The sequence below is a fragment of the Schistocerca nitens genome, chromosome 8 (genome assembly GCF_023898315.1).
Source record: "Schistocerca nitens isolate TAMUIC-IGC-003100 chromosome 8, iqSchNite1.1, whole genome shotgun sequence".
Lineage (NCBI taxonomy): Eukaryota > Metazoa > Arthropoda > Insecta > Orthoptera > Acrididae > Schistocerca > Schistocerca nitens.
This window is the reverse complement of record NC_064621.1, coordinates 245021261-245047065: the sequence shown is the minus strand read 5'-3', so window position 1 is coordinate 245047065 and position 25805 is coordinate 245021261. Positions and strand designations below refer to the sequence as shown.

The following is a 25805-nucleotide window of genomic DNA, read 5'->3' as shown; positions in this document are numbered from 1 at the left end:
ACGACTTGTCGTGTTGGCTCAAAAACGGGCTGTTCGAGCTATATGTGGTGTAAGTTCGAGAACCTCTTGTCGACCCCTATTCAAAAATCTGGGAATTCTGACATTGCCCTCACAGTATATATTTTCTTTAATGTCGTTTGTTGTTAGCAATATTAGCCTATTCCCAAGAGTTAGCAGCTTTCACTCAGTTAATACTAGGCAGAAATCAAATCTGCATGTAGAATGCAGATCCTTGACTCTTGTGCAGAAAGGAGTGCAGTATTCTGCTGCATCCATTTTCAATAAGCTACCACAAGAACTCAAAAATCTTAGCAGTAGCCCAAACTCTTTTAAGTCTAAACTGAAGAGTTTCCTCATGGCTCACTCCTTCTATTCTGTCGAGGAGCTCCTGGAAGAGCTAAAAAATTAAGCAAATTCCAGTGTTACATTGTTGATTGTCTTCATTTAAACTTATGACTTGTCACCTGAATATGTTTTTTTTTCTATATTTCATTTTATCTGTTTCTAATATCGTGTTATAATTTCATGTATTGACTCGTTCCATGACCATGGAGATTTCTCCTTAATTTGGTCCCACGGAACAATAAATAAATAAATAAATAAATAAACGAGATGTCGCAATTTGAAAAGTTTTCATGCGGACAGTAGTTTGTGCATTTCAACCTGCGTATTTACTAGACACAATGTTGTTATGTTCGATTACAGTGTGCTTGTGTGTTCCGTGAGTACACTGCGACTTGCTAGTCAGTATGTGACAGTTTAAGCAGTAGGTCGTGATAGGACGATCGGATTTACCAGTGAAGAAAAGGCCGACATGTTCATGGCGTATGGAGGATATAGGATCAATGCAGTTCGTCGTTATACGGTGTATGCGACAAGATATCCCAATAGACGTCAACCACCTCGGCAGCTATTTATCAGCCTCTTCGACCAATTACGTGAAAGTGTAACACCTATACAACGTAACAGAAGGAAACGAGCGACGATATAAGAGGGGAAAATGAACGTTCTTGCTGCTGTTGCAGTTGAGCTGCACGTTAGCTATCGTGCAATCGCACGAGGAAGTTGCAGGAGTCAGGCAGGTATCCTCAACATTCTCCATCGACATAGGTTCCATCCCTAACACACCTCTCTTCAACAAGAGCTGCAGGGAATCGATTAGTACAATCGTGTCGTTTTTGTACATGGGCATTAAGACAGGATACTCCAGACGTATCATGTAACTTGTTTAGTTCAAATGGTTCAAATGGCTCTGAGCACTATGGGACTCAACTGCTGAGGTCATTAGTCCCCTAGAACTTAGAACTAGTTAAACCTAACTAACCTAAGGACATCACAAACATCCATGCCCGAGGCAGGATTCGAACCTGCGACCGTAGCGGTCTTGCGGTTCCAGACTGCAGCGCCTTTAACCGCACGGCCACTTCGGCCGGCTTAACTTGTTTAGTATAAATGGCTATAAGCACTGTGGGACTTAACATCTAAGGTCATCAGTCCCCTAGACTTAGAACTACTTAAACCTAACTAACCTAAGGACATCACACACATCCATGCCCGAGGCAGGATTCGAACCTGTGACCCTAGCAGCAGAGCGGTTCGAGACTGAAGCGCCTAGAATCGCTCGGCAACAGCGTCCGGCTAACATGTTTAGTCATGACGCCACATTTACCAATAATGGCCAGGTAAACAGCAGTCAGGTGGAACGTCAGGGTACTTGGAGTGTAAACGTGTGGTGTAAGATAGTGAACCTTAGCTGATAGGCCCGTTTTTCGTAGACAGAACACTGAACGCGCCTGAGTATCGCAGCCTCCTAATACACTATCTTCCACGGATGCTAGATAACGTTCCTGTGCAGACTAGGAGAAACCTGTGGCACCAAAATGATGGGTGTGCAGCCCGTAGTGCACGAATTACTACAGCATGTCTTCACAAATTACATTGCAAGTCGTTGGATTGGATGCAGAGGGCCTGTGCCTTGGTCGGTCCGTTCCCCGGATTTGACGCCTGTAGACTCTTTCTGTGGGGAAAGTTGAAAAACGCTGTGTGCAAGGACATACCAGCTACACTCGATGATGTGTTACTGTAGCCTTCTCTCACATCTCCGCTGAAGTGCTAGCACGTGTGCAGCAGTCGTTCCATACCAGAGCGGAAGCGTGTACTGCCGCTGCCGGTGGTCATTTTGAACACAATCTATGACGGTCAGTTGCCTCGTTACTGGTCAGAATCCACTTCAATAGAATATGCACCTGTCTAGTTCTCTGGTGTGTTCCACTACATGTATTCTACAAGTGTCGGAGTGGAAACTTTTCAAAATACGGTATCTCCTAAACGACTCACACTAGAATCCTGCAACAAACACCCCTGACATTCTAACTGACCCAAACTTTAGTTTGTTAGTGTCAGTAAGCATTGTTCCATTTAAAAAAGTGTATATTTGCACAAAAACACAATTTCTAAGTATTGCCATCTGTTGATTGGCTAACAATACGAGCCCCCGATCACCGATCCATACTGTCAAAACCGCAGATCAATATTACTTTCCATTTCCGCAATATTTGCGGTTCAAGTTTTAGGTGATTGACCCTGTATCTGAATTACTTTAGCTGTTCTTAAATTATAACACCTTCATATGTCCAATTTGCTTGTAAAATGATCTACGGACGAGTAAAAGTGCTATTAACACTCTGCCGCCCGGCGACACCACAGTGGTGTCGTGAGCGTAGTATCGCGCAGTGGCCGGCGACAGCACTTTAGTATCTTTTGCGTTCTGTTGGTGTTTTGTTTTGGTAACAAGAAGTTACACACGTCAACAAGTTTTTTGTTTTTATAAGTACTTGAGCCCTTTCATCATGGTACACGAAAGAGACTATACGATTATTTACTATGAATGCGCGGAACAAAACTTGGCGGTTTCCACTACATCGCGTGCGTCTCATCGTGATCCGGTTGACAGATTTTCCGGTCACATAAAGCAACACCAACTGACAAGCCTACGTATTTCCGAAACGAATAAACGAAAAGAAGAAACTGCCATGTATGCTGAAAAAAAAAAAGAACTTAATGTGCAAGTCTTGTGGAGTTGCGTTACATCTTGGAGGATGTTTTGCTGCATAAGGGAAATACTAAGCACCAAAGACAATGCAAATAAACAAATTTATGAAACAAACAAATTTGGTATTTATTTACGTATGTATATCTTCGAAATTTCATGAAAATAGGGGAACAGAGTTGAGAACTTATGAGAACTAACGACGAGATTAGTAAAACGTTACAGTTTATAATATCCTAATAATATCAAGAACGGCCTGCGACAAGCCAAGTAATCCGAATTAGCGCTGCCGGCGCCAAGCGAATAAATTTGTACGAGACGTGCGGACGGCAAAGTGTTACGTATACATAGTCTTCTTTCGTCGAAAAACAAGAGCGCGAAAATATGTTAACTGAACGAAAATTTCATACAAAAAGAACAACCGCAGTTTGTCAACATTGGTATAAAACTATTGATCAAATTTTTCGCATCATTTCAATATAGTCGGCGCGACACTATTTGGTCCATATATTATAAGAATTTCACAGCGAATTTATGCAATTTACACGTTTTATTTACGGATAGTGCCGTCGCGGGTACTTCGACGTTTTTCCAATTGCCGAGCCATTTCATTCCCAGACTGTGATGCTTCTGTTATTTATCAGTGTCTGTAGTAAACGCAGAACATGTATTCTCTCCTGTCATTGTGTCAGTGGTGTTCCCCAATGGTCTTAGCGTCGGAAGATATCTAAAACGAGTCTTCTGCGACACGAGTCCCCACAATTACCATACCTGGTCACGTAATAAAGTGAACCGCCGTGACATTTATCTACGCGTTTAGATATCGGTAATGTCCAAATTTTGGATTCGCTTGTGGGCAACGTAGCGTGTCGAACTCGGCATGAACACCATATTCGCCATCATTATCGTTATCACATTAATCGTCATCTATGCTGCAGATGACTGTTAGATCCTAATTGTAACCTCCAAAATGTTAAAATTTATGTGAAATCTTATGAGACTTAACTGCTAAGGTCATCAGAAGCTAACACACTACTTAACCTAAATTATCCTAAGGACAAACATACACACCCATGCTCGACGGAGGACTCGAATGTCCGCCGGGACCAGCCGAACAGTCCATGACTGCAGCGCCCAGACCGATCGGCTAATCCCGCACGGCAATTGTAACCTCCAAATCTCCACAATTCGCGGAATAATTATTTCTGACTTAGCTGTTTGTATGCTTTATTTTCAGTGTAGTGGAGTGGAGAAGAATGCCAATCGCTTCTGTAATGGGCAGGTCAAGGAGTGTGGAGTTTACATTAATGAATAAACTGCACGTATAGACAATTACGACTTTATTAATAAGGAAACCCGAGATGTGTTAATCACTTTGTCACATGAGTAATGCTTTGATACCACAGTAGAATACTAGGGAACTCTCCTGACTCGCCCGTGACTACTTGCGAGTGCTCTCAGATCACTGGCTGATACGACGTTTGCCGTCACTGCGCCGTCTGCTCGGCTTGTGCGGTGAGAGTCTGCAGGAGGTTCGCCCTCTTCACTTTGCCCACCACGGTCCTAGGGATGGACGACACAAAGTGGACGCCGCCCCGTAGGTGCTTGTACGGGTAGCTGGACAGCTTGTCTGGAACACACACACAGGGTGCCGTTTCATCGTTGCTTTTCAGACAGACAAATTTATGGTTATATTTTTCGTGCATTTAATGCAATAGGACTGACACGCAACACATATCGCATAAACACAGGTAAAAAAACTAAATCATCTTATCAGTTAGGAAGGAAACGTATTTTGATTAATGCACTACCACTGACATACATTTCTCTCAAAACAGCAAGCATACAACAGTAACGCTAAAAGGACCAAAATAAACTTCACAGTTCATCATTAACCTCTTATCGTCCACTACTGGATACAAAGCTATTCCAAGATCCTGCACACGTTACCGTCATCTGCCTTTGGCATCCATATTTTTTATGCTTATTTTTATATTTTTAATCCATTTTCCATGAGATTAACTTCTAGCTCTTTTCTCATCACGTGGAATCCAACACATTCTTCGTCCATCTCCCATCCTTTGTCTCACTATATGACCAGCCCCTTTCCATTTATTTATTCAAAGGTCATTAAAAGCATCTGGCATCGAAATGAATCGATGGTAACAGGTGAAAATTTGTGTCGGATTGGGACTCGAACCCGGATCTCCCGCTTGACTCCATCGACCGCTTTGACCGCTTCGGCCATTCGAGTACGCTTCCCATCCGACAAAAATCCCAGCTTGTTACACACTGCTAGCACGGCGTCGGTACCCATGAACCCCTTACTCGCCATTTCGGATTGAATGGATTTTTGGTCGACGTCACATTATACAGGGTGTTACAAAAAGGTATGGCCAAACTTTCAGGAAACATTCCTCACACACAAATAAAGAAAAGATGTTATGTGGACATGTGTCCGGAAACGCTTAATTTCCACGTTAGAGCTCATTTTAGTTTCTTTCTTCCACCTACGCTCAATGGAGCACGTTATCATGATTTCATACGGGATACTCTACCTGTGCTACTAGAACATGTGCCTTTACAAGTACGACACAACATGTGGCTCATGCACGATGGAGCTCCTGCACATTTCAGTCGAAGTGTTCGTACGCTTCTCAACAACAGATTCGGTGACCGATGGATTCGTAGAGGCGGACCAATTCGTTGGCCTCCACGCTATCCTGACCTCAACACTCTTGACTTTCATTTATGGGGGCATTTGAAAGCTCTTGTCTACGCAACCCCGGTACCAAATGTAGAGACTCTTCGTGCTCGTATTGTGGACGGCTGTGATACAATACGCCATTCTCCAGGGCTGCATCAGCGCATCAGGGATTCCGTGCGACGTAGGGTGGATGCATGTATCCTCGCTAACGGAGGACATTTTGAACATTTCTTGTAACAAAGTGTTTGAAGTCACGCTGGTACGTTCTGTTGCTGTGTGTTTCCATTCCATGATTAATGTGATTTAGAGAGAAGTAATAAAATGAGCTCTAACATGGAAAGTAAGCGTTTCCGGACACATGTCCAGATAAAATATTGTCTTTCTTTGTGTGTGAGGAACGTTTCCTGAATGTTTGGCCGTATCTTTTTGTAACACCCTGTATATATATTTGTAGATTTAGATAAGCTTTTTGACGATGTTGACTGGATACACTTTTTGAAATTCTGAAGATACCAGCAATAAAATACACAAGGCGAAAGTTTACCTATGATTTCTGTTGAAACCAGACTGTAGTTATAAGATTCAAAAGGAATGAAAGGGACGTAGTAATTTAGACAGGCGGGAGATATAACTCTAGCCTAACCGCAATTTTATTCAATCTGTACCTCGATGAAACAGAAAAGAAAACCAAGGGTGAGAGGTGAACAAAGTTAACGGAGAAGAAATGAGAAAACATTAAGTTCTGCCTATGATAATGTTATTCTATCAGAGAAAGCAAAGGCTTGGAAGAGTAGTTGAACGGAATGGGTGGAGTCCTGAAAAAAAAAATTGTAATATTAACACGAATAAAAGTAAAGCAAGGATAATGGAATGCAATGAATACAGGCGATGCTGAGGGAATTAGATTATGAAATGAGACAGTGAAAGTAGTAAATAAGTTTTGACATCCGTGTAGTAAAGTAAGTGATGGCATAAGTGGAGAGGATTTGAAATGCAGTCTGGCGATGTGGTGCTACAGAAAAATGATGATGATTGGATGGTATACTGGATAAGTAATAAAGAAATACTTAATTTAATTGGGGAGGAGAGAAATTTATGGCACAACTTGACTAAAGAAGGGATCCACTGATATGATACATCCTGAAGTATAAAGGAATGGGAAAGGAGAGGGGACGAAGGCTTCATCACAGTAACGAAATGGATCAAATGGATGTCTTTCGCAGTACGGAACAGTTGAGGCGTATACAGGACTAACTAACGTGGAGAACTACAAAAAATCATTTATGAACGGTAATACTATTTTAAACATTCACCTAGGCTGAAAAACTCTTTATACGGTAGACCTTTCGTCGTGTATCACATTACATTGCTGGCCAGTTTTGGCAATCTCCGTTCGTTGCTACGGTCTTACGCCACCTCATGTGGGCCTGTATGGCCACATGATATCACTGTACTGATCCAAGTCGTACCCAGCCTCTTGGTGCATCAATCACTTCCCCATGATCGACTACTGCTTCCTGCGGAGTGCGTCTATCATTGGGCCAAAGAGTGGGAAGGCTGAAGGTCTGAGATGCTGGCTGTAAGGTGGGTGAGGAAGACTGAGCTCCTGTCGGGTGCGCAGACTTGCGAGGCCTTGCATTGTGATGGAGAAGGAGACGATCATTTGCATCTTTGTGGCGACGAACAGGCTGACGTCGTTTCTTCAGTTTCTGGAGGGTAGCACAATACATTCAGAGTTGATCGTTGCACATAAGGGAGGACAGAATAATCCCGTCAGAGACCCAGAAGACCATCGACATGCCTTTACCGGCAGAGAGAGTGGCTTTGAACTTTTTCTTCGGAGGAAGGGTGGTGTGGCATTGATTTGTTTCCGGTTCGAAGTGATGAACCCATCTTTCATCGCCTGTGACTATATTCGGCAAAAAATGGTCACTATCAGCCCTGTACCTCGCAAGCAGTTCTGCACAGATGGTCCTTCGTTGGTTTTTATGGTCTTCTGTTATGCGGCGAGGAACCCGGAGGGCACACGTCTTTGAGTACCCCAACTTATGGACGAGTGCGTCAGTACTAGCAACAGAGCCGTCCAGTTGCGCAGCGAGATGTTTGTGGTCCGTTGGTCACCTCGGACTAGTGTCTGCACGCCCCAGCATTGCAGGAGCCGTAGCTGTGTGCGGACGGTCGGCACGCGGGAGATCGAACGGGTTTGCGCGACCTTGTTCTCTATGACCACCCAACGACTCACCGTGCTTTTGTTTACTGCCATGTCTCCGTAGAGATTCTGCAAGCGCCTATGAATATCCGCAATGCTCTGGTTTTCCGAGAAAAGAAACTCCGTAACAAAGAGCTTTCTGCTTGGAACGCACCTCCGCTACAGCCGTCATTCTTAAGGCCACGGTAGTGGCACCTCCTGTCGGAACTTTATATGAAACTATAGATACTGAATCGGGAATATTCGTCGATGTACCACAACGAATTCCGCATTTTTTTAATCGAAATTTGCGGAGAAAAAATCTGTCGCTCTTATAATTGCTCACATTTTCTCACTTCGTGAGACGTATTGGCAGGACTATGTTGTCCAACCCTTCCTGTAGTGTATTCTCCCGCATTTGTTCAATCGAAATTGGCCGGTGAAAACGTGTGTTGCATTACTTATTGAACGCCCCCTGCATCACAAATATGACACACGTATGACCGATGCATCTGCATTTGAAAATGGCCACATGGAATGTGATAGATGATACGATAAAAACCACCTAGCGTATGGAATCTGTCAGCCTACGTGGATTTTAAAAATGTTTTTATCATTCAGAAATTAAGGCGAGGCTGTGGACCTTCACACGAAGAAACTAATTCATCAAAACCAGTTTTCGAAATGGAGATCGCATTAACCATGGTCTATCACATACTCAATATTTTTCCCTACCTTCTTTTTGGGCTCAACACGCAACTTTCCCAATACTCGTTGGACAGCGCGCAACCCGCATCCGTTAGATTGAACTGCGAGTATATGTCCGAAATATTAGTTTAACACTACGTTTTTCTTCTAAATGTCAAGTCTTTAAGTCCTAGAAATTTAGTGTAGACACGTAGTCTTTTTTTATACATAAAGGCGATCATTTCCTTCGAAGATATTTAGAAAATTTGCTTCATAAGCAACCGAAGAGAAAATCCCCCTTTGAAGGAACATCACGATAATGCTATGTAACACGGCTTCAAGCCTCGGTAACGGCCTCAGTTTGGCGAGGAAGGGAGGCGACAAGTTGCTTCATGTATGCCATAACTATCAGAAGGAACTCAGTGATTGGATCCCCGAATGCCGCAAAGCAACGTGCATGTTTATTGCTACGTTTCACCAGACATTTTGTATGGGATGAAGATGGGGTCATTTAACGCACCAGTCGTAGTGGGATACGGTTCCTGAACGTTCGCCACCCCAGAGCCGTCAGCGTTCAGCGCTACGAACACGGCTGTTGTCATCTTGGAAAATACCAGTATCTCCAGCGTACTCATCATGAAGTTGTAGAACAAAGGGCAACACTTGGTCAGTGAGAATGTAGATGTAAACATATCGGCTTATATTAAATAGGGAAACAGTTCCTAATGTTCTGCAAAATTATGTTTACTAGTATCACATGTAGTCGAAATTCGACCAGTTGTGTCGATGTCATAAAAATATAACTGCCCATCACAGGGAGAACGACCATACGTTGAACTCATTGGACATGACATATCTTGCATTGATACACTCCACGTAAAATTGTGTCTGAAATTTTAGTCTCAGAGCTGACCACAGCAAATACTGTTTTATAGCTACGAATACGAGTATTGTTGAAATAATTCTTTGATTTCTCTTTAATTGTTTGATCATTTGAAGTGAGCCTTCATACAGTGCGTTGAAAAATAAATTTGTGTTAACAGCGGTAAATTATATTTCCCTTATGACAATACAACTTAAACGTCGTTGTATCACGTAAAGTAACGTCAGTTGCGAAATGTTTTGCATCACAAAATCAGCATTGTAAATTCATCAAACTGCAGTTATAACTCTCAAAATTATTTGGAATTGCATTCAGTGCACATCTAAATGTCTGTTTCGAAACAGCAATAGAATTATCATTACTGATGTCCACATTATTCCTACTACTTTGTCTACGCAAAGATTGGGTGTCTCTAGGTCTTTGTCTTACAGGCCGACCCGTTAGCTTTTTTTTCCGAGGTACAGCTTAAAGCAAGTGTAGTTTCCGTGTTTTCCTCTGCTGACAACATCAATGGGCTCGCAGTCGTTGCATTGTAGCTGCCGGTAATACACTGATAAGCCAGAAATTTATTATTACCTACCTAATAGCCGATATGTCCACTTTTGACAAGGATGGCAGCGGCAACGTGTCATGGCATGGAAGCAATGAGACCTCGGGAAGTCGCTGGAGGGGTCTGGCACCATATCTGCGCACCCAAGTCACCTAATCCCCTTAAATTCCGTGGACGAGGGGGGGGGGCGAGTTGTGACGTCACGTTGAATCACATCCCAGATGTGTTCAGTCGGATCCAAATCTGGCGAGATAGGGGGGGGGGGGGGGGGCACTACATCAACTGGAACTCGCCACTGTGTCCCACGACCCAGTCCGTCTCTCTCCTGATCTTGTGACATGGCGCATTGTCTTGTTGGAAAATGCCACTGCCGCAGAGAAACACGATGGTCATGAAGGGGTGTACGTGGTCTGCAGCCAGTCTACAGTTCTCCTTGGCCGTCATGATGACTTGCACGACCTCCACTGGACACACGGATGCCCACGTGAATGTTCTCCAGATCATAATGGAGCTACCGCCAGCTTATCTCCGTCCCTCAGGAGCTGTTTCCCTGGAAGAAGACGGATTTGCGCCCTCCCATCGGCATGGTGAAAAAGATATCGGTATTCATCAGACTATGCGAAGCCCTAGCACTGCGCCAGCGTCACAGGAGGCTGTCAGAAGACGGAAGAGTTGCTAATTTTGCGAAAAAAGAGGAATATCACTTTCGCTTTGAGTGTTGTTCTATACTTTATTTACATAACATTTTCTCTGATGATATTATTACTGCTAATGTAGGCGAAATATATTGCCTTTAGATAGACGCAGACGTGGATTATTACTGAGTGGGTCATTGTCGGTCTTCAATGGGCATAATTCCGGGTTCGACCCCAGGTGGTCTTGTGACTTTTTGTTCGTCAGTTATCGCTTCTTTCACTTCCGCAAACGATATATTAATGTGAATAATGTCAAACTGCGCTGTGATTTGGATTCTACGTTGGACTGTAGGCTCTCCTATAACTGGCTCGACAAATCAGTTATGAGGTCAGAGGAAAGCAGCTCCGACATGGGTATACGTAATAAAGCATTGTATCGCTCAAGCCAACCTTCAGGATAAGGACAACTTTATTTCCTTATGTCATGACGAAGATCGGATGCGGAGCAGTTGTTTTCAAAATCAGAGAAATGGAAGAGTTTTCTTGCCGTGTGGAAACGTCGATTTTTTATGAGTCACTCCAAGTTTGAAATCCAGTGTGTTTTCTTTTAATACAAATGGCCAAAGTCAGAACTGCTCCCTTATTAGACGTTCTCGATTCTTTCTAATCTGCTCGTCAAAACCAACGATATTATCTGCACTTTAAATTCAGTCTCCATCTGCGACCCTTACCGTTCCCTTATAACAGTCTCTTAGTTTTAGAAAACAAAATTTGCTTATATATTAGCAGAAATAGCAGTAATTTTAGACAGTTTTCTTCTTTCCTGCATTTCTAATTGTTGTGAAGCACACACGAATACCATAATCGTGGTCGATTTTAGCAGTCAAATGCATCAAAAACTTCTGACGTGAAGAGAAGGTAATCACTTGGACTCACCTACCTGAACTTCCCACCCTTTCCGACCAGCTAGAGAAAATCAGAGACACTGCCTCCGGAACACCCAGCTCACGACTGGCTCCTGTTATGGTGTGACGAACCCGTTTCTTGAGAACGATAATTGATCCCAGTTCCAACTCCCTCACATGATTCTAGCTCACAGTAGTACCGAGTTTTACTATTCCACTTTTGTCGATGGCTCTTCACTGAATGAGCTTAGAGCCACACTTACCTGTCTGGCTAGAAAAGAAATGATACTACTGTGCCTACGAGAGTAACTTCTCTCTGCAATCTTAATTACTCATTGCTGGTGCACATCACCCCAGTTTTGAGTAATTTGGGAGTTTTCAAGGGTTTTTGCTGTTTTCAGGACATCAGAGTATTGAATCTCTAGTTTCGGATTTCAGTGGTAGGCTGCCGCTGGCCCTTGTCCCTTACGTACCGGCCACCAGGTCGACGAGCTGTTGTCGCGTGACGGAGGCGCCGGGGCGCAGGACGACGAAGCCGGTGGGGTGCTCCGTGTCTGTGGGGTGCGGCTTCCCCAGCACCACGGCGTCCGCCACGGCCGGGTGCGACACCAGCACAGACTCGATCTCTGAGGGTGACACCTGCAAAACAACGTAGGGAACACACTGTTTACTGGACAGCGGGACTTCACTTTGAGTACAAGCACACTTTCAGAAGGCAGCATACAGGGTGTGTAAATAAAGTTTCAAGACAAATCTAATCCTGAGTAGCGGTGCGCGCGCAGACCGGTCTCGCCACCTGCGCCAGGTGGTGGGGGGGGTGTTGGGTAAGCGAGCCAAGCATCCGCATTCGCTGGCGAAACGCTGGAGTGAAAACATCGCATGCGCAGAGACTGTGTGTTTCGAAACGTCGTCGAGAAATCGCAGCGTCCAAAATGCAGCGCCTCTTGGAGCAGCGGTGTTCTATCAAATTTTGTGTAAAACTGAACAGAACCGGTACAGAAACGTTAAAAATGACTCAGAAGGCCTCTAAAGAATACTCCATGTCAGATGTCATGGTTTTCATGTGGCACGTTCAAAGATGGCCGCGAAGACTTGGAGGACAATGAACGCTCTGGAAGACCTTCAACGAGGCAAACTGACGAAAATCTGGCCAAAATGCATCAAATTTTAAACAGTAACCGACGTTCGGAATCAGAATAATTTCAGATGAAGTGGGTTAGAATCACCAAACTGTATTTTAGCTGGTGACAGAAGATCTAATGATGAGAAAAGTGTGTGCGGAACTTGTCCCTAAAGTGCTCTTGCATGGGCAGAAGGACTGGCGCCTGGAAGTTTCGCAGGAAATGCTTGAACGTTTACAAACCGAACCTGATTTTTTGGACGAAGTGGTCACTGGTGAGGAGACCTGGGTCTTCGAATACGATCCAGAGTCGAAGAGGCAAAGCTTGGAGTGGCACACCACCTCATCACAAACCCGAAGAAAGCCTGTATCAGCAAGTCACGTGTGAAAAGCATGCTCATTGCTTCCTTTGACGCAAAAGCAGTGATCCACAAAGTGTTTGCGCCTATCGGACAGACTGTCAATGGTCAGTATTATACTGGAGTGGTCCGCCGTTTAAGGGATCGAGTCCACCGAACTCGCCAGGAGAAGGAGGAGGACTGGGTGCTCCACCACGACAAGGCGACCGTTCACACCTGCTTCGCTGGACTCAATTTTTGACCCGGTTCAATGTGGCAGCGCTGCCGCAGCCACCCTATAGCTCCAACCTCGACCCAAGTGTTCCGCCAAATGAAGAGAGACCTGAAAGAGAAGTAGTTTGACGGCGTCACATCGGTCCAAAAGGCTTCGACGAGGGTTTTGGACAGCATTCCGGTTAAGGAGTTCCAGGGAGCCTACCAGCAGTGGAAATATCGCTGGCAGCGATGCCTGCATTCTCAAGGCACATATTCTGAAGAATTTTAGTCTGATGTATGAAAGTAATCAATAAATTTTATGTTCTGAGACCAGTCTTGAAACTTTATTTACACACCCTGTATTCCAAATGCAATTAACAAATTGCCTGTCAGCTCCCGTCTCGGTTCCTTCGGCCGACGTTTGTTCGATGATTATTCTGAAATTTCATCAGCACAAGTGGCTGGCATTGTCAAAGCTTAACCCTCCATTTGCCGACATGGAAGTACCTGCTGTAGACAAGAGCTATCACACCTGCTTGTTCAGAGAAGCCATAGAAATACACAAACAGTTTTGCGACCATGAAACTCATTGGCAAATGTGGGTGGACTGCCATTCCACGTCTGTTGTACTCCTCATTTAGCACCTTCAGAACTCCATGGCTTTGGGCCTACGAAAGATGGACTGTGTGGTCGACAGGTTCCAGTCTCAGGTGTTGTTGTTTTTGTCTTCAGTTCTGAGACTGGTTTGATACAGCTCTCCATGCTACTCTATCCAGTGCAAGCTTCTTCAACTCCCAGTACTTACTGCAACCTACACCCTTCTGAATCTGCTTAGTGTATTCATCTTTTGGTCTCCCTCTACGATTTTTACCCTCTACGCTGCCCTCCAATGCTAAATTTGTGATCCCTTGATGCCTCAGAACATGTCCTACCAACCGATCCCTTCTTCTAGTGAAGTTGTACCACAATCTCCTCTTCTCCCCAATTCTATTCAATACCTCCTCATTAGTTATGTGATCTACCCATCTAATCTTCAGCATTCTTCTGTTGCACCACATTTCGAAAGCTACGTTCTCTACTTGTCCAAACTATTTATCGTCCATGTTTCACTTCCATACGTGGCTACACTCCATACAAGTACTTTCAGAAACGACTTCCTGACACTTAAATCTATACTCGATGTTAACAAATTTCTCTTCTTCAGAAACGCTTTCCTTGTCATTGCCAGTCTACATTTTATATCCTCTCTACTTCGACCATCATCAGTTATTTTGCTCCCCAGATAGCAAAACTCCTTTACTACTTAAAGTGTCTCATTTCCTAATCTAGTTCCCTCAGCATCACCCGACTTAATTCGACTACATTCCATTATCCTCGTTTTGCTTTTGTTGATGTTCATCTTATATCCTCCTTTCAAGACACTATCCATTCCGTTCAACTGCTCTTCCAAGTCCTTTGCTGTCTCTGACAGAATTACAATGTCATCGGCGAACCTCAACGTTTTTATTTCTTCTCCATGGACTTTAATACCTACTCCGAATTTTTCTTTATGTTTCCTTTACTGCTTGCTCAATATACAGATTGAATAACATCGGGGACAGGCTACAACCCTGTCTCACTCCCTTCCCAACCACTGCTTCCCTTTCGTGCCCCTCGACTCTTATAACTGCCATCTGGTTTCTGTACAAATTGTAAATAGCCTTTCGCTCCCTGTATTTTACCCCCGCCACCTTTAGAATTTGAAAGAGAGTATTCCAGTCAACATTGTCAAAAGCTTTCTCTATGTCTACAAATGCTAGAAATGTAGGTTTGCCTTTCCTTAATCTTTCTTCTAAGATAAGTCGTAGGGTCAGTATTGCCTGACGTGTTCCAACATTTCTACGGAATCCAAACTGATCTTCCCCGAGGTCGGCTTCTACCAGTTTTTCCATTTGTCTGTAAAAAATTCGTGTTAGTATTTTGCAGCTGTGATTTATTAAACTGATAGTTCGGTAATTTTCACATCTGTCAACACCTGCTTTCTTTGGGATTGGAATTATTATATTCTTCTTGAAGTGTGAGGGTATTTCGCCTGTCTCATACATCTTTTTCACCAGATGGTAGAGTTTTGTCAGGACTGGCTCTCCCAAGGCCGTCAGTAGTTCTAATGGAATGTTGTCTACTCCCGGGGCCTTGTTTCGACTCAGGTCTTTCAGTGCTCTGTCAAACTCTTCACGCAGTATTGTATCTCCCATTTCATCTTCATCTACATCCTCTTCCATTTCCATAATATTGTCCTCAAGTACATCGCCCTTGTATAGACCATCTATATACTCCTTCCACCTTTCTGCTTTCCCTTCTTTCCATAGAACTGGGTTTCCATCTGAGCTCTTGATATTCATACAAGTGGCTCTCTTTTCTCCAAAGGTCTCTCTAATTTTCCTGTAGGCAGTATCCATCTTACCCCTCGTGAGATAATCCTCTACATCCTACATTTGTCCTCTAGCCATCCCTGTGTAGCCATTTTGCACTTCCTGTCGATCTCATTTTTGAGACGTTTGTACTACTTTTTGCCTGCTTGATTTACTGCGTTTTTTTATTTTCTCCTTTCATCAATTAAATTCAATATTTCTTTGGTTATCCAAGGATTTCTACTAGCCCTCGTCTTTTTACCTACTTGATCCTCTGCTGCCTTCACTACTACATCCCTCAGAGCTACCCATTCTTCTTCTACTGTATTTCTTTCCCCCATTCCTGTCAATTGTTCCCTTATGCTTTCCCTGAAACTCTGTACAACCTCTGGTTTATTCAGTTTATCCAGGTCCCATCTCCTTAAATTCCCACCTTTTTGCAGTTTCTTCAGTTTCAATCTGCAGTTCATAACCAATAGATTGTGGTCAGAATCCACATCTGCCCCTGGAAATGTCTTACAATTTAAAACCTGTTTCCTAAATCTCTGTCTTACCATTACATAATCTATCTGATACCTTCTAGTATCTCCAGGATTCTTCCATGTATACAACCTTCTTTTATAATTTTTTGATTTTTGAACCTAGTGTTAGCTATGATTAAGTTATGCTCTGTGCAAAATTCTACCAGACAGCTTCCTCTTTCATTTCTCTCCCCAATCCATATTCACCCACTATGTTTCCGTCTCTCCCTATTCCTACTCTCTAATTCCAGTCACCCATGACTATTAAATTTTCGTCTCCCTTCACTACCTGAATAATTTCTTTTATCTCGTCATACATTTCATCAATTTCTTCATCATCTGCAGAGCTAGTTGGCATATAAACTTGTACTACTGTAGTAGACATGGGCTTCGTGTCTATCTTGGCCACAATAATGCGTTCACTATGCTGTTGGTAGTAGCTTACCCGCACTCCTATTTTTTTATTCATTATTAAACCTACTCCTGCATTACCCCTATTTGATTTTGTATTTATCACCCTGTATTCATCTGACCAAAAGTCTTGTTTCTCCTGCCACCGAACTTCACTAATTCCCACTATATCTAACTTTAACCTATCCATTTCCCTTTTTAAATTTTCTAACCTACCTGTCCGATTAAGGGATCTGACATTCCACGCTCCTATCCGTAGAACGCCAGTTTTCTTTCTCCTGATAACGAGGTCCTCTTGAGTAGTCCCCACCCGGGAATCTGAATGGGGGACTATTTTACCCAAGAGGACGCCATCATCATTAACCATACAGTAGAGCTGCATGCCCTCGGGAAAAGTTACGGCTGTAGTTTCCTCTTGCTTTCAACCGTTTGCAGTACCAGCACAGCAAGGCCGTTTTGGTTAGTGTTACAAGGCCAGATCAGTCAATCATCCAGTTGCCCCTGCAACTACTGAAAAGGCTGCTGCCCCTCTTCAGGAACCACACGTTTGTCTGGCCTCTCAACAGATACCCCTCCGTTGTGGTTGCACCTACGGTACAGCCATCTGTATCGCTGAAGCACACAAGCCTCCCCACCAACGGCAAGGTCCATGGTTCATGGTGGTAGGGGGGGGGTCAAGAACAAGTCTCAGATGTTGTCGACAAAATAGCAAGGTTGGCTGGCCGCAGCTGTTTCAAGTTTATACCACCGCAGTGTAGATTCCTGTTCATTGTTGGCAAAAGTGTGAGAAGAATGGTGACGACAAAGTGGAAAAAGCACCGTATCAGATGAAATCCTGCTGTATTTGTTTTATTTCCCTTTCTATATCTGAGGTAATTTTAATGAAAACAAAAGAAGCATTAGAAACAGAATTTTTCCTCATAATAACGTTAGCACGTGGACTGTACGCTAGTGAGCTTGCGCGGCTACTGACATGTATGCCCTGGAACTTGATGAGCTCCTTGACGCGGTCCACGACGAATATCCAGCCGGCAGGCTCGTAGTGTCCGATGTCCCCGGTGTTGAACCACTGGTCCGGGCCCACCGCGTTGCAGGCTGTGGGCCCACGGAAGTGCAGCTCGCCTTCCTGGCCAGGTCCCAGTGTTCGGCCCGTCTCCACGTCCACTACCTGCAGCATACAAAGGCGCCTGCTGGAGAGCGTAACCTTTCAAGACAAAGTGAGTATATTGAAAGCGCTGTAGACCACTGGTGGTCAAACTGCGACCCGAATCAAGTTTTTATATTTTTGTGTTTTTACTTCGTGCAAATATAGAGTATTATACAAGATTTTTCGTGCGGTCCACGGTGCTCAGCCACATTTTATACACTCATGCTCATAAATTAAGAATAATTGCAGAATGTGGTGCCACACAACGTGGTACTTCGCAAAATTGGTGCTAATAGAGTAGGCACATAGGCAACACACACGTCACAGATGTGTAAGTTCACGATATTGGTTATAAGTTGAGAAAACCGTCCTGAAACACATGTGCTACAAAACGCCACTGTTTCCTGCGCATGTGCCCCGACATCAATATGGGATATGATCACCATGCACACGTACACATGCCGCAGAACGGGTTGGCGTACTCTGGATCAGGTGGTCGAGCAGCTGCTGGGTTATAGCCCCCCATTCTTGCTCCAGTGCCTGTCGGAGCTTCTGAAGTGTCGTAGGGTTTGAAGACGTGCAGCGATACATCAACCCAGAGCTTCCCAGATGTGCTCGATGGGGTTTAGGTCTGAAGAACAGGCAGGCCACTCAATTCGCCTGATATCTTCTGTTTCAAGGTACTCCTCCACGTTGACAGCTCGGTGGTGCCGTGCATTATCATCCACCAGGGGGATGGTGGGACCCACTGTACCCCTGAAAAGGTGGACATACTGGTCCAAAATGACGTCCTGATACACCTGACCTTTTACAGCTCCTCTGTCAAAGACATGCAGGGGTGAACGTGCACCAATCATAATCCCACCCCACACCATCAAACCATGACTTCCATACAGGTCCCTTTCAAGGACATTAAGGGGTTGGTATCTGGTACCTGGTTCACGCCAGATGAAAACGCGGCGATAATCACTGTTCAGACTATACCTGGACTCGTCTGTGAACATAACCTTGGACCACTGTTCCAATGACCATGTACTATGTTCTTGACACGAGGCTTTACGGGCTCTCCTGTGACCAGCGGTCAGTGGAATGCACCTTGAAGGTCTCTGGACGAGTAAACCATGTCTGTTTAGTCGTCTGTAGACTGTGTGTCTGGAGACAACTGTTCCAATGGCTGCGGTAAGGTCCCGAGCAAGGCTACCTGCAGTACTCCGTGGCCGTCTGCGGATACTGATGGTGAGATATCGGTCTTCTTGTGGTGTTGGACACTGTGGAAGTCCCGTACTGTTGCGCCTGGACACGTTTCCGGTCTGCTGGAATCGTTGCCATAATCTTGAGATCACACTTAGTGACACACAGAGGGCCTGCGCTACGACCTGCTGTGTTTGACCAGCTTCCAGTCGCCCTGGTATTCTACCCCTCATAACGTCGTCAATATGTGTTCCTTGAGCCATTTTCAACACACAGTCACCATTAACACGTCTGAAAACGTCTGCACACTTAACTCGCTGCACCGTACTCTGACATGCACCAACATACCTCTGCTATGTTGACTGCTGCCAGCGCCACCGTGCGACGACCGCAGGTCAAATGCACTGCATGGTCATACCCCGAGGTGATTTAAACCCGCAAACCTCCCACCAGAGCGTTGTTTCATCATGTATCAGCATTATCCTTAATTTGTGAACACGAGTGTAGTAGTTTCTTAAGAGTTTAGTTTTTCTGTTCAATAACAAACAAAAATTCTTACAGAGACAGCAACATTTTAAAATCAGCGTAATTTTGATTGACGCTGGGGAATTCGACCGTAAGCTGAGGAAGTTGGCGCTTATCTCAGAGGCAGGTAATGTGGGTGAGGGAGGGGAGGAATGTTTCATTGTTCCAGTAGTGACAACTTGCAGGCGTGCAAGATTCATACCGATCAGCTCCATGGCATAAATTCTGATTCAGAAGTAACATGGATTCGTGAACCACATTTTAGAGACGGACGTCTTCAAATGCAATACCTATTTGACCAAAAAATACGAAATTAAATTAACGAATAAGTGATTAAAAGAAGTATGATATTCAAATCATTTAGGAAACATTTCAAAAGCAGAAATGGAAAAGGTTCTAAATGCCAAATCTCAAATTTGTCAGGAGAATCAAAAAGCACTGTATCAGTTTTTGTACAGTACTTATTTGTATCCAAAATATTGACAAGATATTCGCATACTATAGATCAGACAAATTAGAAAATAATTTATTAAGATCGTTCGAAATGCCACACTAGGAAACTGACTTATTCTATGTGCCAAAAAGAAAGTTTTTGCTTCAAGTGCCATTAGGCTAATACAGATGCACTACATTTCATTTGTGGTAATACAAGTACAGAAATGAAGCGGTAATATTTTAACTGGCTGAACAGCGGTCAACAAAAACCATGCACCGTTTCTTTTAAATTTGTTACAACAGTAAAACATAAATAAAAAAAGGTCTCTCGGTGCTGACTTCCATTTGTTACAAAACACTGTTCTTGAGATCAGAGGGTGTGAAATTTACTGTGGGATTTTCCATGCTTAGAGGAAGAAACAGCAACATCATCAACAGGCGTTTCAGCTTTGCAACTGATAAATATAGCTGGTTCTTCAGATGAAGCACAGAATGGCAAGCATCTACCATGATCTTTCCTCTTTCGAATACATTGACGTTTTTCTACTCTTACACTGTTACACAGTAAACATTTTTATATAGGTTTTTGGGCAGGATGAGTATGAGACACATTGCTCATAATTCGGAGGTCTTACAGATCTCCATAGACAATGTTCTGGCAGTGATTTGTAGGGACTGGAATTACATAGAATGGGTTCATAGCTGCAGTGTGGTAGAGAGCTGGTGTTGAGTGAAAGGATACTGCACCATAAATTTATTAACATATTTATTAAAGACACAAACCAATTTGTTAGAACACAGAAAATGATACAAGACAAGCTGAGTAGCTACTCCAAGGATTAATCGAATTAATTTCCAAGAACACAACTGTTGGAGGATATTACATAACTGTTAGAAAAAAATTAATGAATTTAAAAAAATTGAGAGAACATTGAGTTTAAAAAACACCATATTTTCTTGCAGATCGATGCGTAAGTTGAGAACGGCTCAACTGAGGGCTGACATCAAGTAAATGTTAGTAGTAGGATGAAGAGAGCATCAGGCCATTTTGTTACTGCCAGTTGCCTACACCAGGGGCAAGTATATATTTAGGGTCAAACCTATTGTTCTGTTCCATGTCAGCCCTTAACCTATTGTTCTCTTTTGATTGAGAGGTCCTTAAGCTATTGTTCTACTAAGAGGATTATGGCCCCTGTGGATAATCCATCCTTCTGAGAAACCCTCCCCTACCCCTCTCCCCCACCCCTCTCCCTCACTGATACAAGCACACTTTGGGTATCAAATTATTGGCTAATTAATTTAATCGATGAAATTAATTGTCCAACAATGTACAGGAGTCAAATAGGGCACTTAAAATACTCACTTCCACCTTCTCCATAGTAAAGCTCCACCAATCCCCCAACAGTCACTTCATGAACCCCTGCTGTCGTGGGAAAGATCAGACAGGTTGGCGCATTGTTTGTACCTAACCGCCCGTCACAGGCTAAGCTAATCCCCGAATTCAAGTTGCTGAAGCCTCGTGACCACTCCTGCCACTAACAAAGCAAGCAGCTGCTGCCTGCATTCATACAGTGCCTCCAACCAATTCCACTCCGAAATTGACATGCCAGTTTAAAAAATCCACATTACCCAATCTGATATGGCAACATTCTTGACTGCACACCTCAAATTTCTCACACTAAATGCAAATTTCCTCTTTTTATACGAGTTATTTTCGAAGACAGAAGAAATCGGATCACATACACGTTTCCACATCTCAAAACTATCGTTACTTATGTAACAGTATGGCATGGCTACATTTACTCTAAGTTTTCTCTCATCAGGTAAAAAAATCTATCCTAATCAGCTTAATATCTATTGCATGCTGCATCACAGCACTAGAATATTAAAATGATTTTTGGCTCATGATAGAGTGCTAAGATCTACCTCTGTCTCAGGATGTCTTCTCACTTTCGAACTCTCACAAAGTAACAAAATGCTTCGCCATATATGAAGTCTACAAGAAGTTTCAAATATCAGGTTTATACTACATACCACTTTATAAATTCGGTAGTACATGTGACATTATTATGATGGTCATCTCTCCATGTGTAGTAGGGATATTGAAATTTTGTTAAAAGAAAAGATGTCTGATTACCACTCCCAAATCATATCAGTGGTACCCTAGCCATCTCCTCATCTCCTGCACCTACCATGTGGTATGTCATTGATACCAAAGCGATATGCCAATTAATTAAATTGGTCAAGAGAGTCACCTTGCATGGTGAGTTACTTTTCTTTTCAGCAGTCAGAGCACACTCGCCACTAGCTAAAATGGGAAATCCTGGAGAGAAGATGATGTTCATTCCAAGGAACACCACTGAGAACCGACATTTGAAGCTGAATGCAGAAGGATTCTACCACTGGCAACATACATTTCGGATATTAAAAACACTATTACAACGACTATGTTACTGTCACTCTGCATAGAAGAAATGTACAAAAGCCTAGGCCCAGTACACTGGCTTTTCAGATCTATAGTATTACATTGTTTGGTAGAAATGCTGCCTGTGATTTGGAATCAAGTCTTTCCATTCAATCACATACTTGCATTGGATCCTATGGAGATATCGTACAGTTTCTGGTGAATCATATTCGTACTACACTCATATCACAAAACGAGTCACCATTTTGGACCTGTCTCCTAAGGACCCCATACAGCAAAACTCTAGTGTGGTTTTAGATAGTCCCTCTGCATGTTTTAACTCTTCCTCTATCTTGCCCTCCCTTCTACTTTGTCGAAGTGATCATGCCAACTTATATCAGAACTGACCAGAAGTTGGAGTGCATTACATGTAAGACCTTCTGCATCCGATGGAGAAATGGGGCGAACTGAGCTAATGCGACAGAACCGTATTTTGACTAATTGGTGGAAATGATAACATGTTGTCAAAGCTCCGCCAGCTGTGAAGAATGTGCAACGCCAGCGCCAAACAAAGCTTTCTCCTGAAGCCCGATGTAGTAGAAAAAACAGTATGAGCAATTACAGTGGTATTTGTTGTTGGGAAAATTATGAAGAGCATAGATCATATGGTAACTGGAGGAAGGATGAGAATTTTGCTACTGCATTGTGGTATATCTACAAACTACATACAGGTACTGCAATCTGAAGGAGATCTGCATCCCTCATGGTGCATTCATGTCTGTCACACAAACATTCTCTCTATCCTCATTATTTTGTGCCATTCAACAGAGAAAAACTATGAACTATAAAAACTCTGCTACTGTCACCCAGTAGATAAATCGATAAGATGTTACCGCATCCATCTCTTCTGATATATTGAAAACAAATACTGTCAACGTGCTGACATCACGCGTATGTGGTGATCCTATGAAATAAACAAGTACTGGTCTCCAGAATGAAATTTTCACTCTGCAGCGGAGTGTGCGCTGATATGAAATTTCCTGGCAGATTAAAACAGGGAGTGGCCTCTTGAGAGAGACAGAGACAGAAAGTGAGTGTGAATTCCCGATCAACAAAATGCCGTCACTGGATGCGTTGTTTGGGAGCCACAAGACCAAAGGGGGCTGATATCCGGTCTGTGGTCGGCGGTATTTAGTAACGTGATCTGTAGTTAGGACATTGGGCGGTTCTGACCTACGTGGAGACACTGATGACAGAAACACAGGTGGGAGACCGCAACTGGTGGTTACTATATCACACTTCATTCCATTCTTCAGTGATTGCAGTTATTACGTCATGGGAATGGGGTGTGTGGTGCAGATGTGAGTTGTACCCAAGTGGGGGTTTAAATGAAGAATATGCATCAATATGTTATTGACTTTGAGTTGAATCATGCTGTGAGATCCTTCCTGTCTAGCATGGAGTGAGTCCTTTTCCTGCCAATTTTTTCTTGGAGGGGTAGGGTGGAAGCTGGGTGAGGGATGGAGCCATGGTGTGGACGTCCTCTGGTGGTGGCACTGTGCACTAGCTCTGTCAATTCTTGCATGTCAAGGTGAGTACACACACGAAAATATTCCAACAAGACGACACTTCCAATCTGCAGCAGTGTGATTACAAAAATAGGACATGTAGCTGTTGGATGTGACCTTTTCCCACAAAATGAAAGATATCCAACCTCTGAGAATTGAATTTTTTGAACAGACTGTATATCCTTTTGCTATGTAATTGGCATTGATTTGAATTTCTGAGAGTTGGAGGGGTTAATTAACTGATTGATTTAATTAACTGGTCAGTTAATTTGATATCAAAAGTATGCTTGTATCGGCGAACGAAAGGGGTGGGGGAGGGTGGTAGGGAGGGTTTTTCAGAAGGACTGATTATCAACAGAACAATAACTTAGGGACCTCTCACTCAAAAGAGAACAATAGGTTATGGGCTATCATGGAACAGAACAATACGTTTGCCCCTGAATGTGTGCTTGCTCCTGATGTAGTCAACCTGCACTAACAAAGTGGGCTGATGCCCACTTTACTCCACTACTGGTGTTTTGATGAGTTTTCTAGGAATCAGGAACCAACGGATGCTATACACGAGATGCTCCTGCACCCAGTTCTCTAAGGTGGCAGACACGAACCCAACACAGCACCACAGTTGACTCTGGCATCTTGCAAACTCAGATGCCGATAGCAAGTCTGGTGCTGTGCATTGTGCGGAGGTAGCTTTTTCAATGACTAATCTTTAGGGCTGCAGCTGACCATCAGTCCAACTGAAACTGCAGTGACCGAAAACGCAACTTTTAGCAGAGGGCCAAGGATACTGTCAGCCCTGATTTTAGGGCGTTTACTCCATCCGCTGTCAAACGCACTGGTCAACAACCTGACACTTCGAATGCGCACCTTGGATGCAACACCACATAAATGCTAGCCCACAGACCTGCCCTCTGCAAGCGACAAATCGCTCTAAAAGCTGTTGTGGCCGGAGAGGCTAGTAACAAGCTGGAAATGTAGATGTCAAAACGCGCCCACACAGCACTATAGCTTCAGCTGAGTCAATCTTGCATGAATATTGTGGAACAAACGAGTTTCTGACTTTTCTACGTTTCTTTATAATTGGAAAATTTCTGTCAAAGGTAAGTAAGCTGCGTTCACTAAAAAAAAAATTTGTGTTATCTTTTCAAACCACTCCAGATTAAATGGAGATCTTGATGCTTATCAATTGGAACTAAACTGGGGAGCATTGCTGGCCATGAAGACCGTATACCAGTGTCTGATACTTGGACCGAGTCTAGGGACATGCAGCAGAGTACAGAGAACACAACGGTACTGAAAACGCGTTTTGTGAAAAAATGGCATTTAGAACGTTTACCATTTTCACTCTTCCTTTGCGATCGTGTCTTGGTAGGGGCTTGTATTGTTAGTCAACAAACAGATTCTAATGATACTTAGAAACTGTATCTTTTGTGCAAACACACACTTTCTTAAATGGAACAATGCTTAGGGACATTAACAAACTAAAAGTAGGATAAATTAGAATGTCAGTGGTGTTTCTTACAGGATTCTAGTGCGAGTCGTTTACGAGATATTGTATTTTGAAAAGTTTCCACACCAACACTTGTTTGTGCCATTCAACCTTTGTTGTGTTCCTCAAGTGCATTGCGACTTGCTAGTCAGTCAGTGTGCGACAGTCCAAGCAGTAACTCGTGAGTAGACAGTGGGATTTATCAATACAGAAAAAGTCGAGAGTGTAGGAAGAATGGAGTTCGTTCTTGTACAATGTATGCAGCATGATGTCCCAATAGAAGTCAACCATTTGTGCAATTATGTACCAGTCTCTTCAGCTGGTAATGTGAAAGTGGTAGTGTAACACCTAGCCAACGTAAAAGAAGTAAACAACTGGCAACAGAAGAGAGGGGAATTAGTGTTCTTGCTGCTGTTGCAGTTGGTCTTCATGATAAGCATGAGGAA

The 25805-nt window shown here is 43.4% G+C and overlaps 1 protein-coding gene across 2 annotated transcripts in view; it reads right to left on the bottom strand.

The window, feature by feature from the left end:
• Positions 1-4390: 4390 nt before the first annotated feature.
• LOC126198879 (probable 4-coumarate--CoA ligase 1) overlaps positions 4391-25805 on the bottom strand; it is a 143361-nt gene continuing 121946 nt past the window's right edge. For both annotated transcript variants that reach the window (XM_049935483.1, XM_049935485.1), the window contains exons 7-9: positions 17574-17768; positions 12078-12243; positions 4391-4679 (exon numbers count right to left, since the gene is read on the bottom strand). In XM_049935483.1, the coding sequence (XP_049791440.1) occupies positions 4537-4679; positions 12078-12243; positions 17574-17768 (504 nt within the window). In that variant the 3' untranslated portion in view covers positions 4391-4536. The remainder of the gene's footprint in view (positions 4680-12077; positions 12244-17573; positions 17769-25805) is intronic.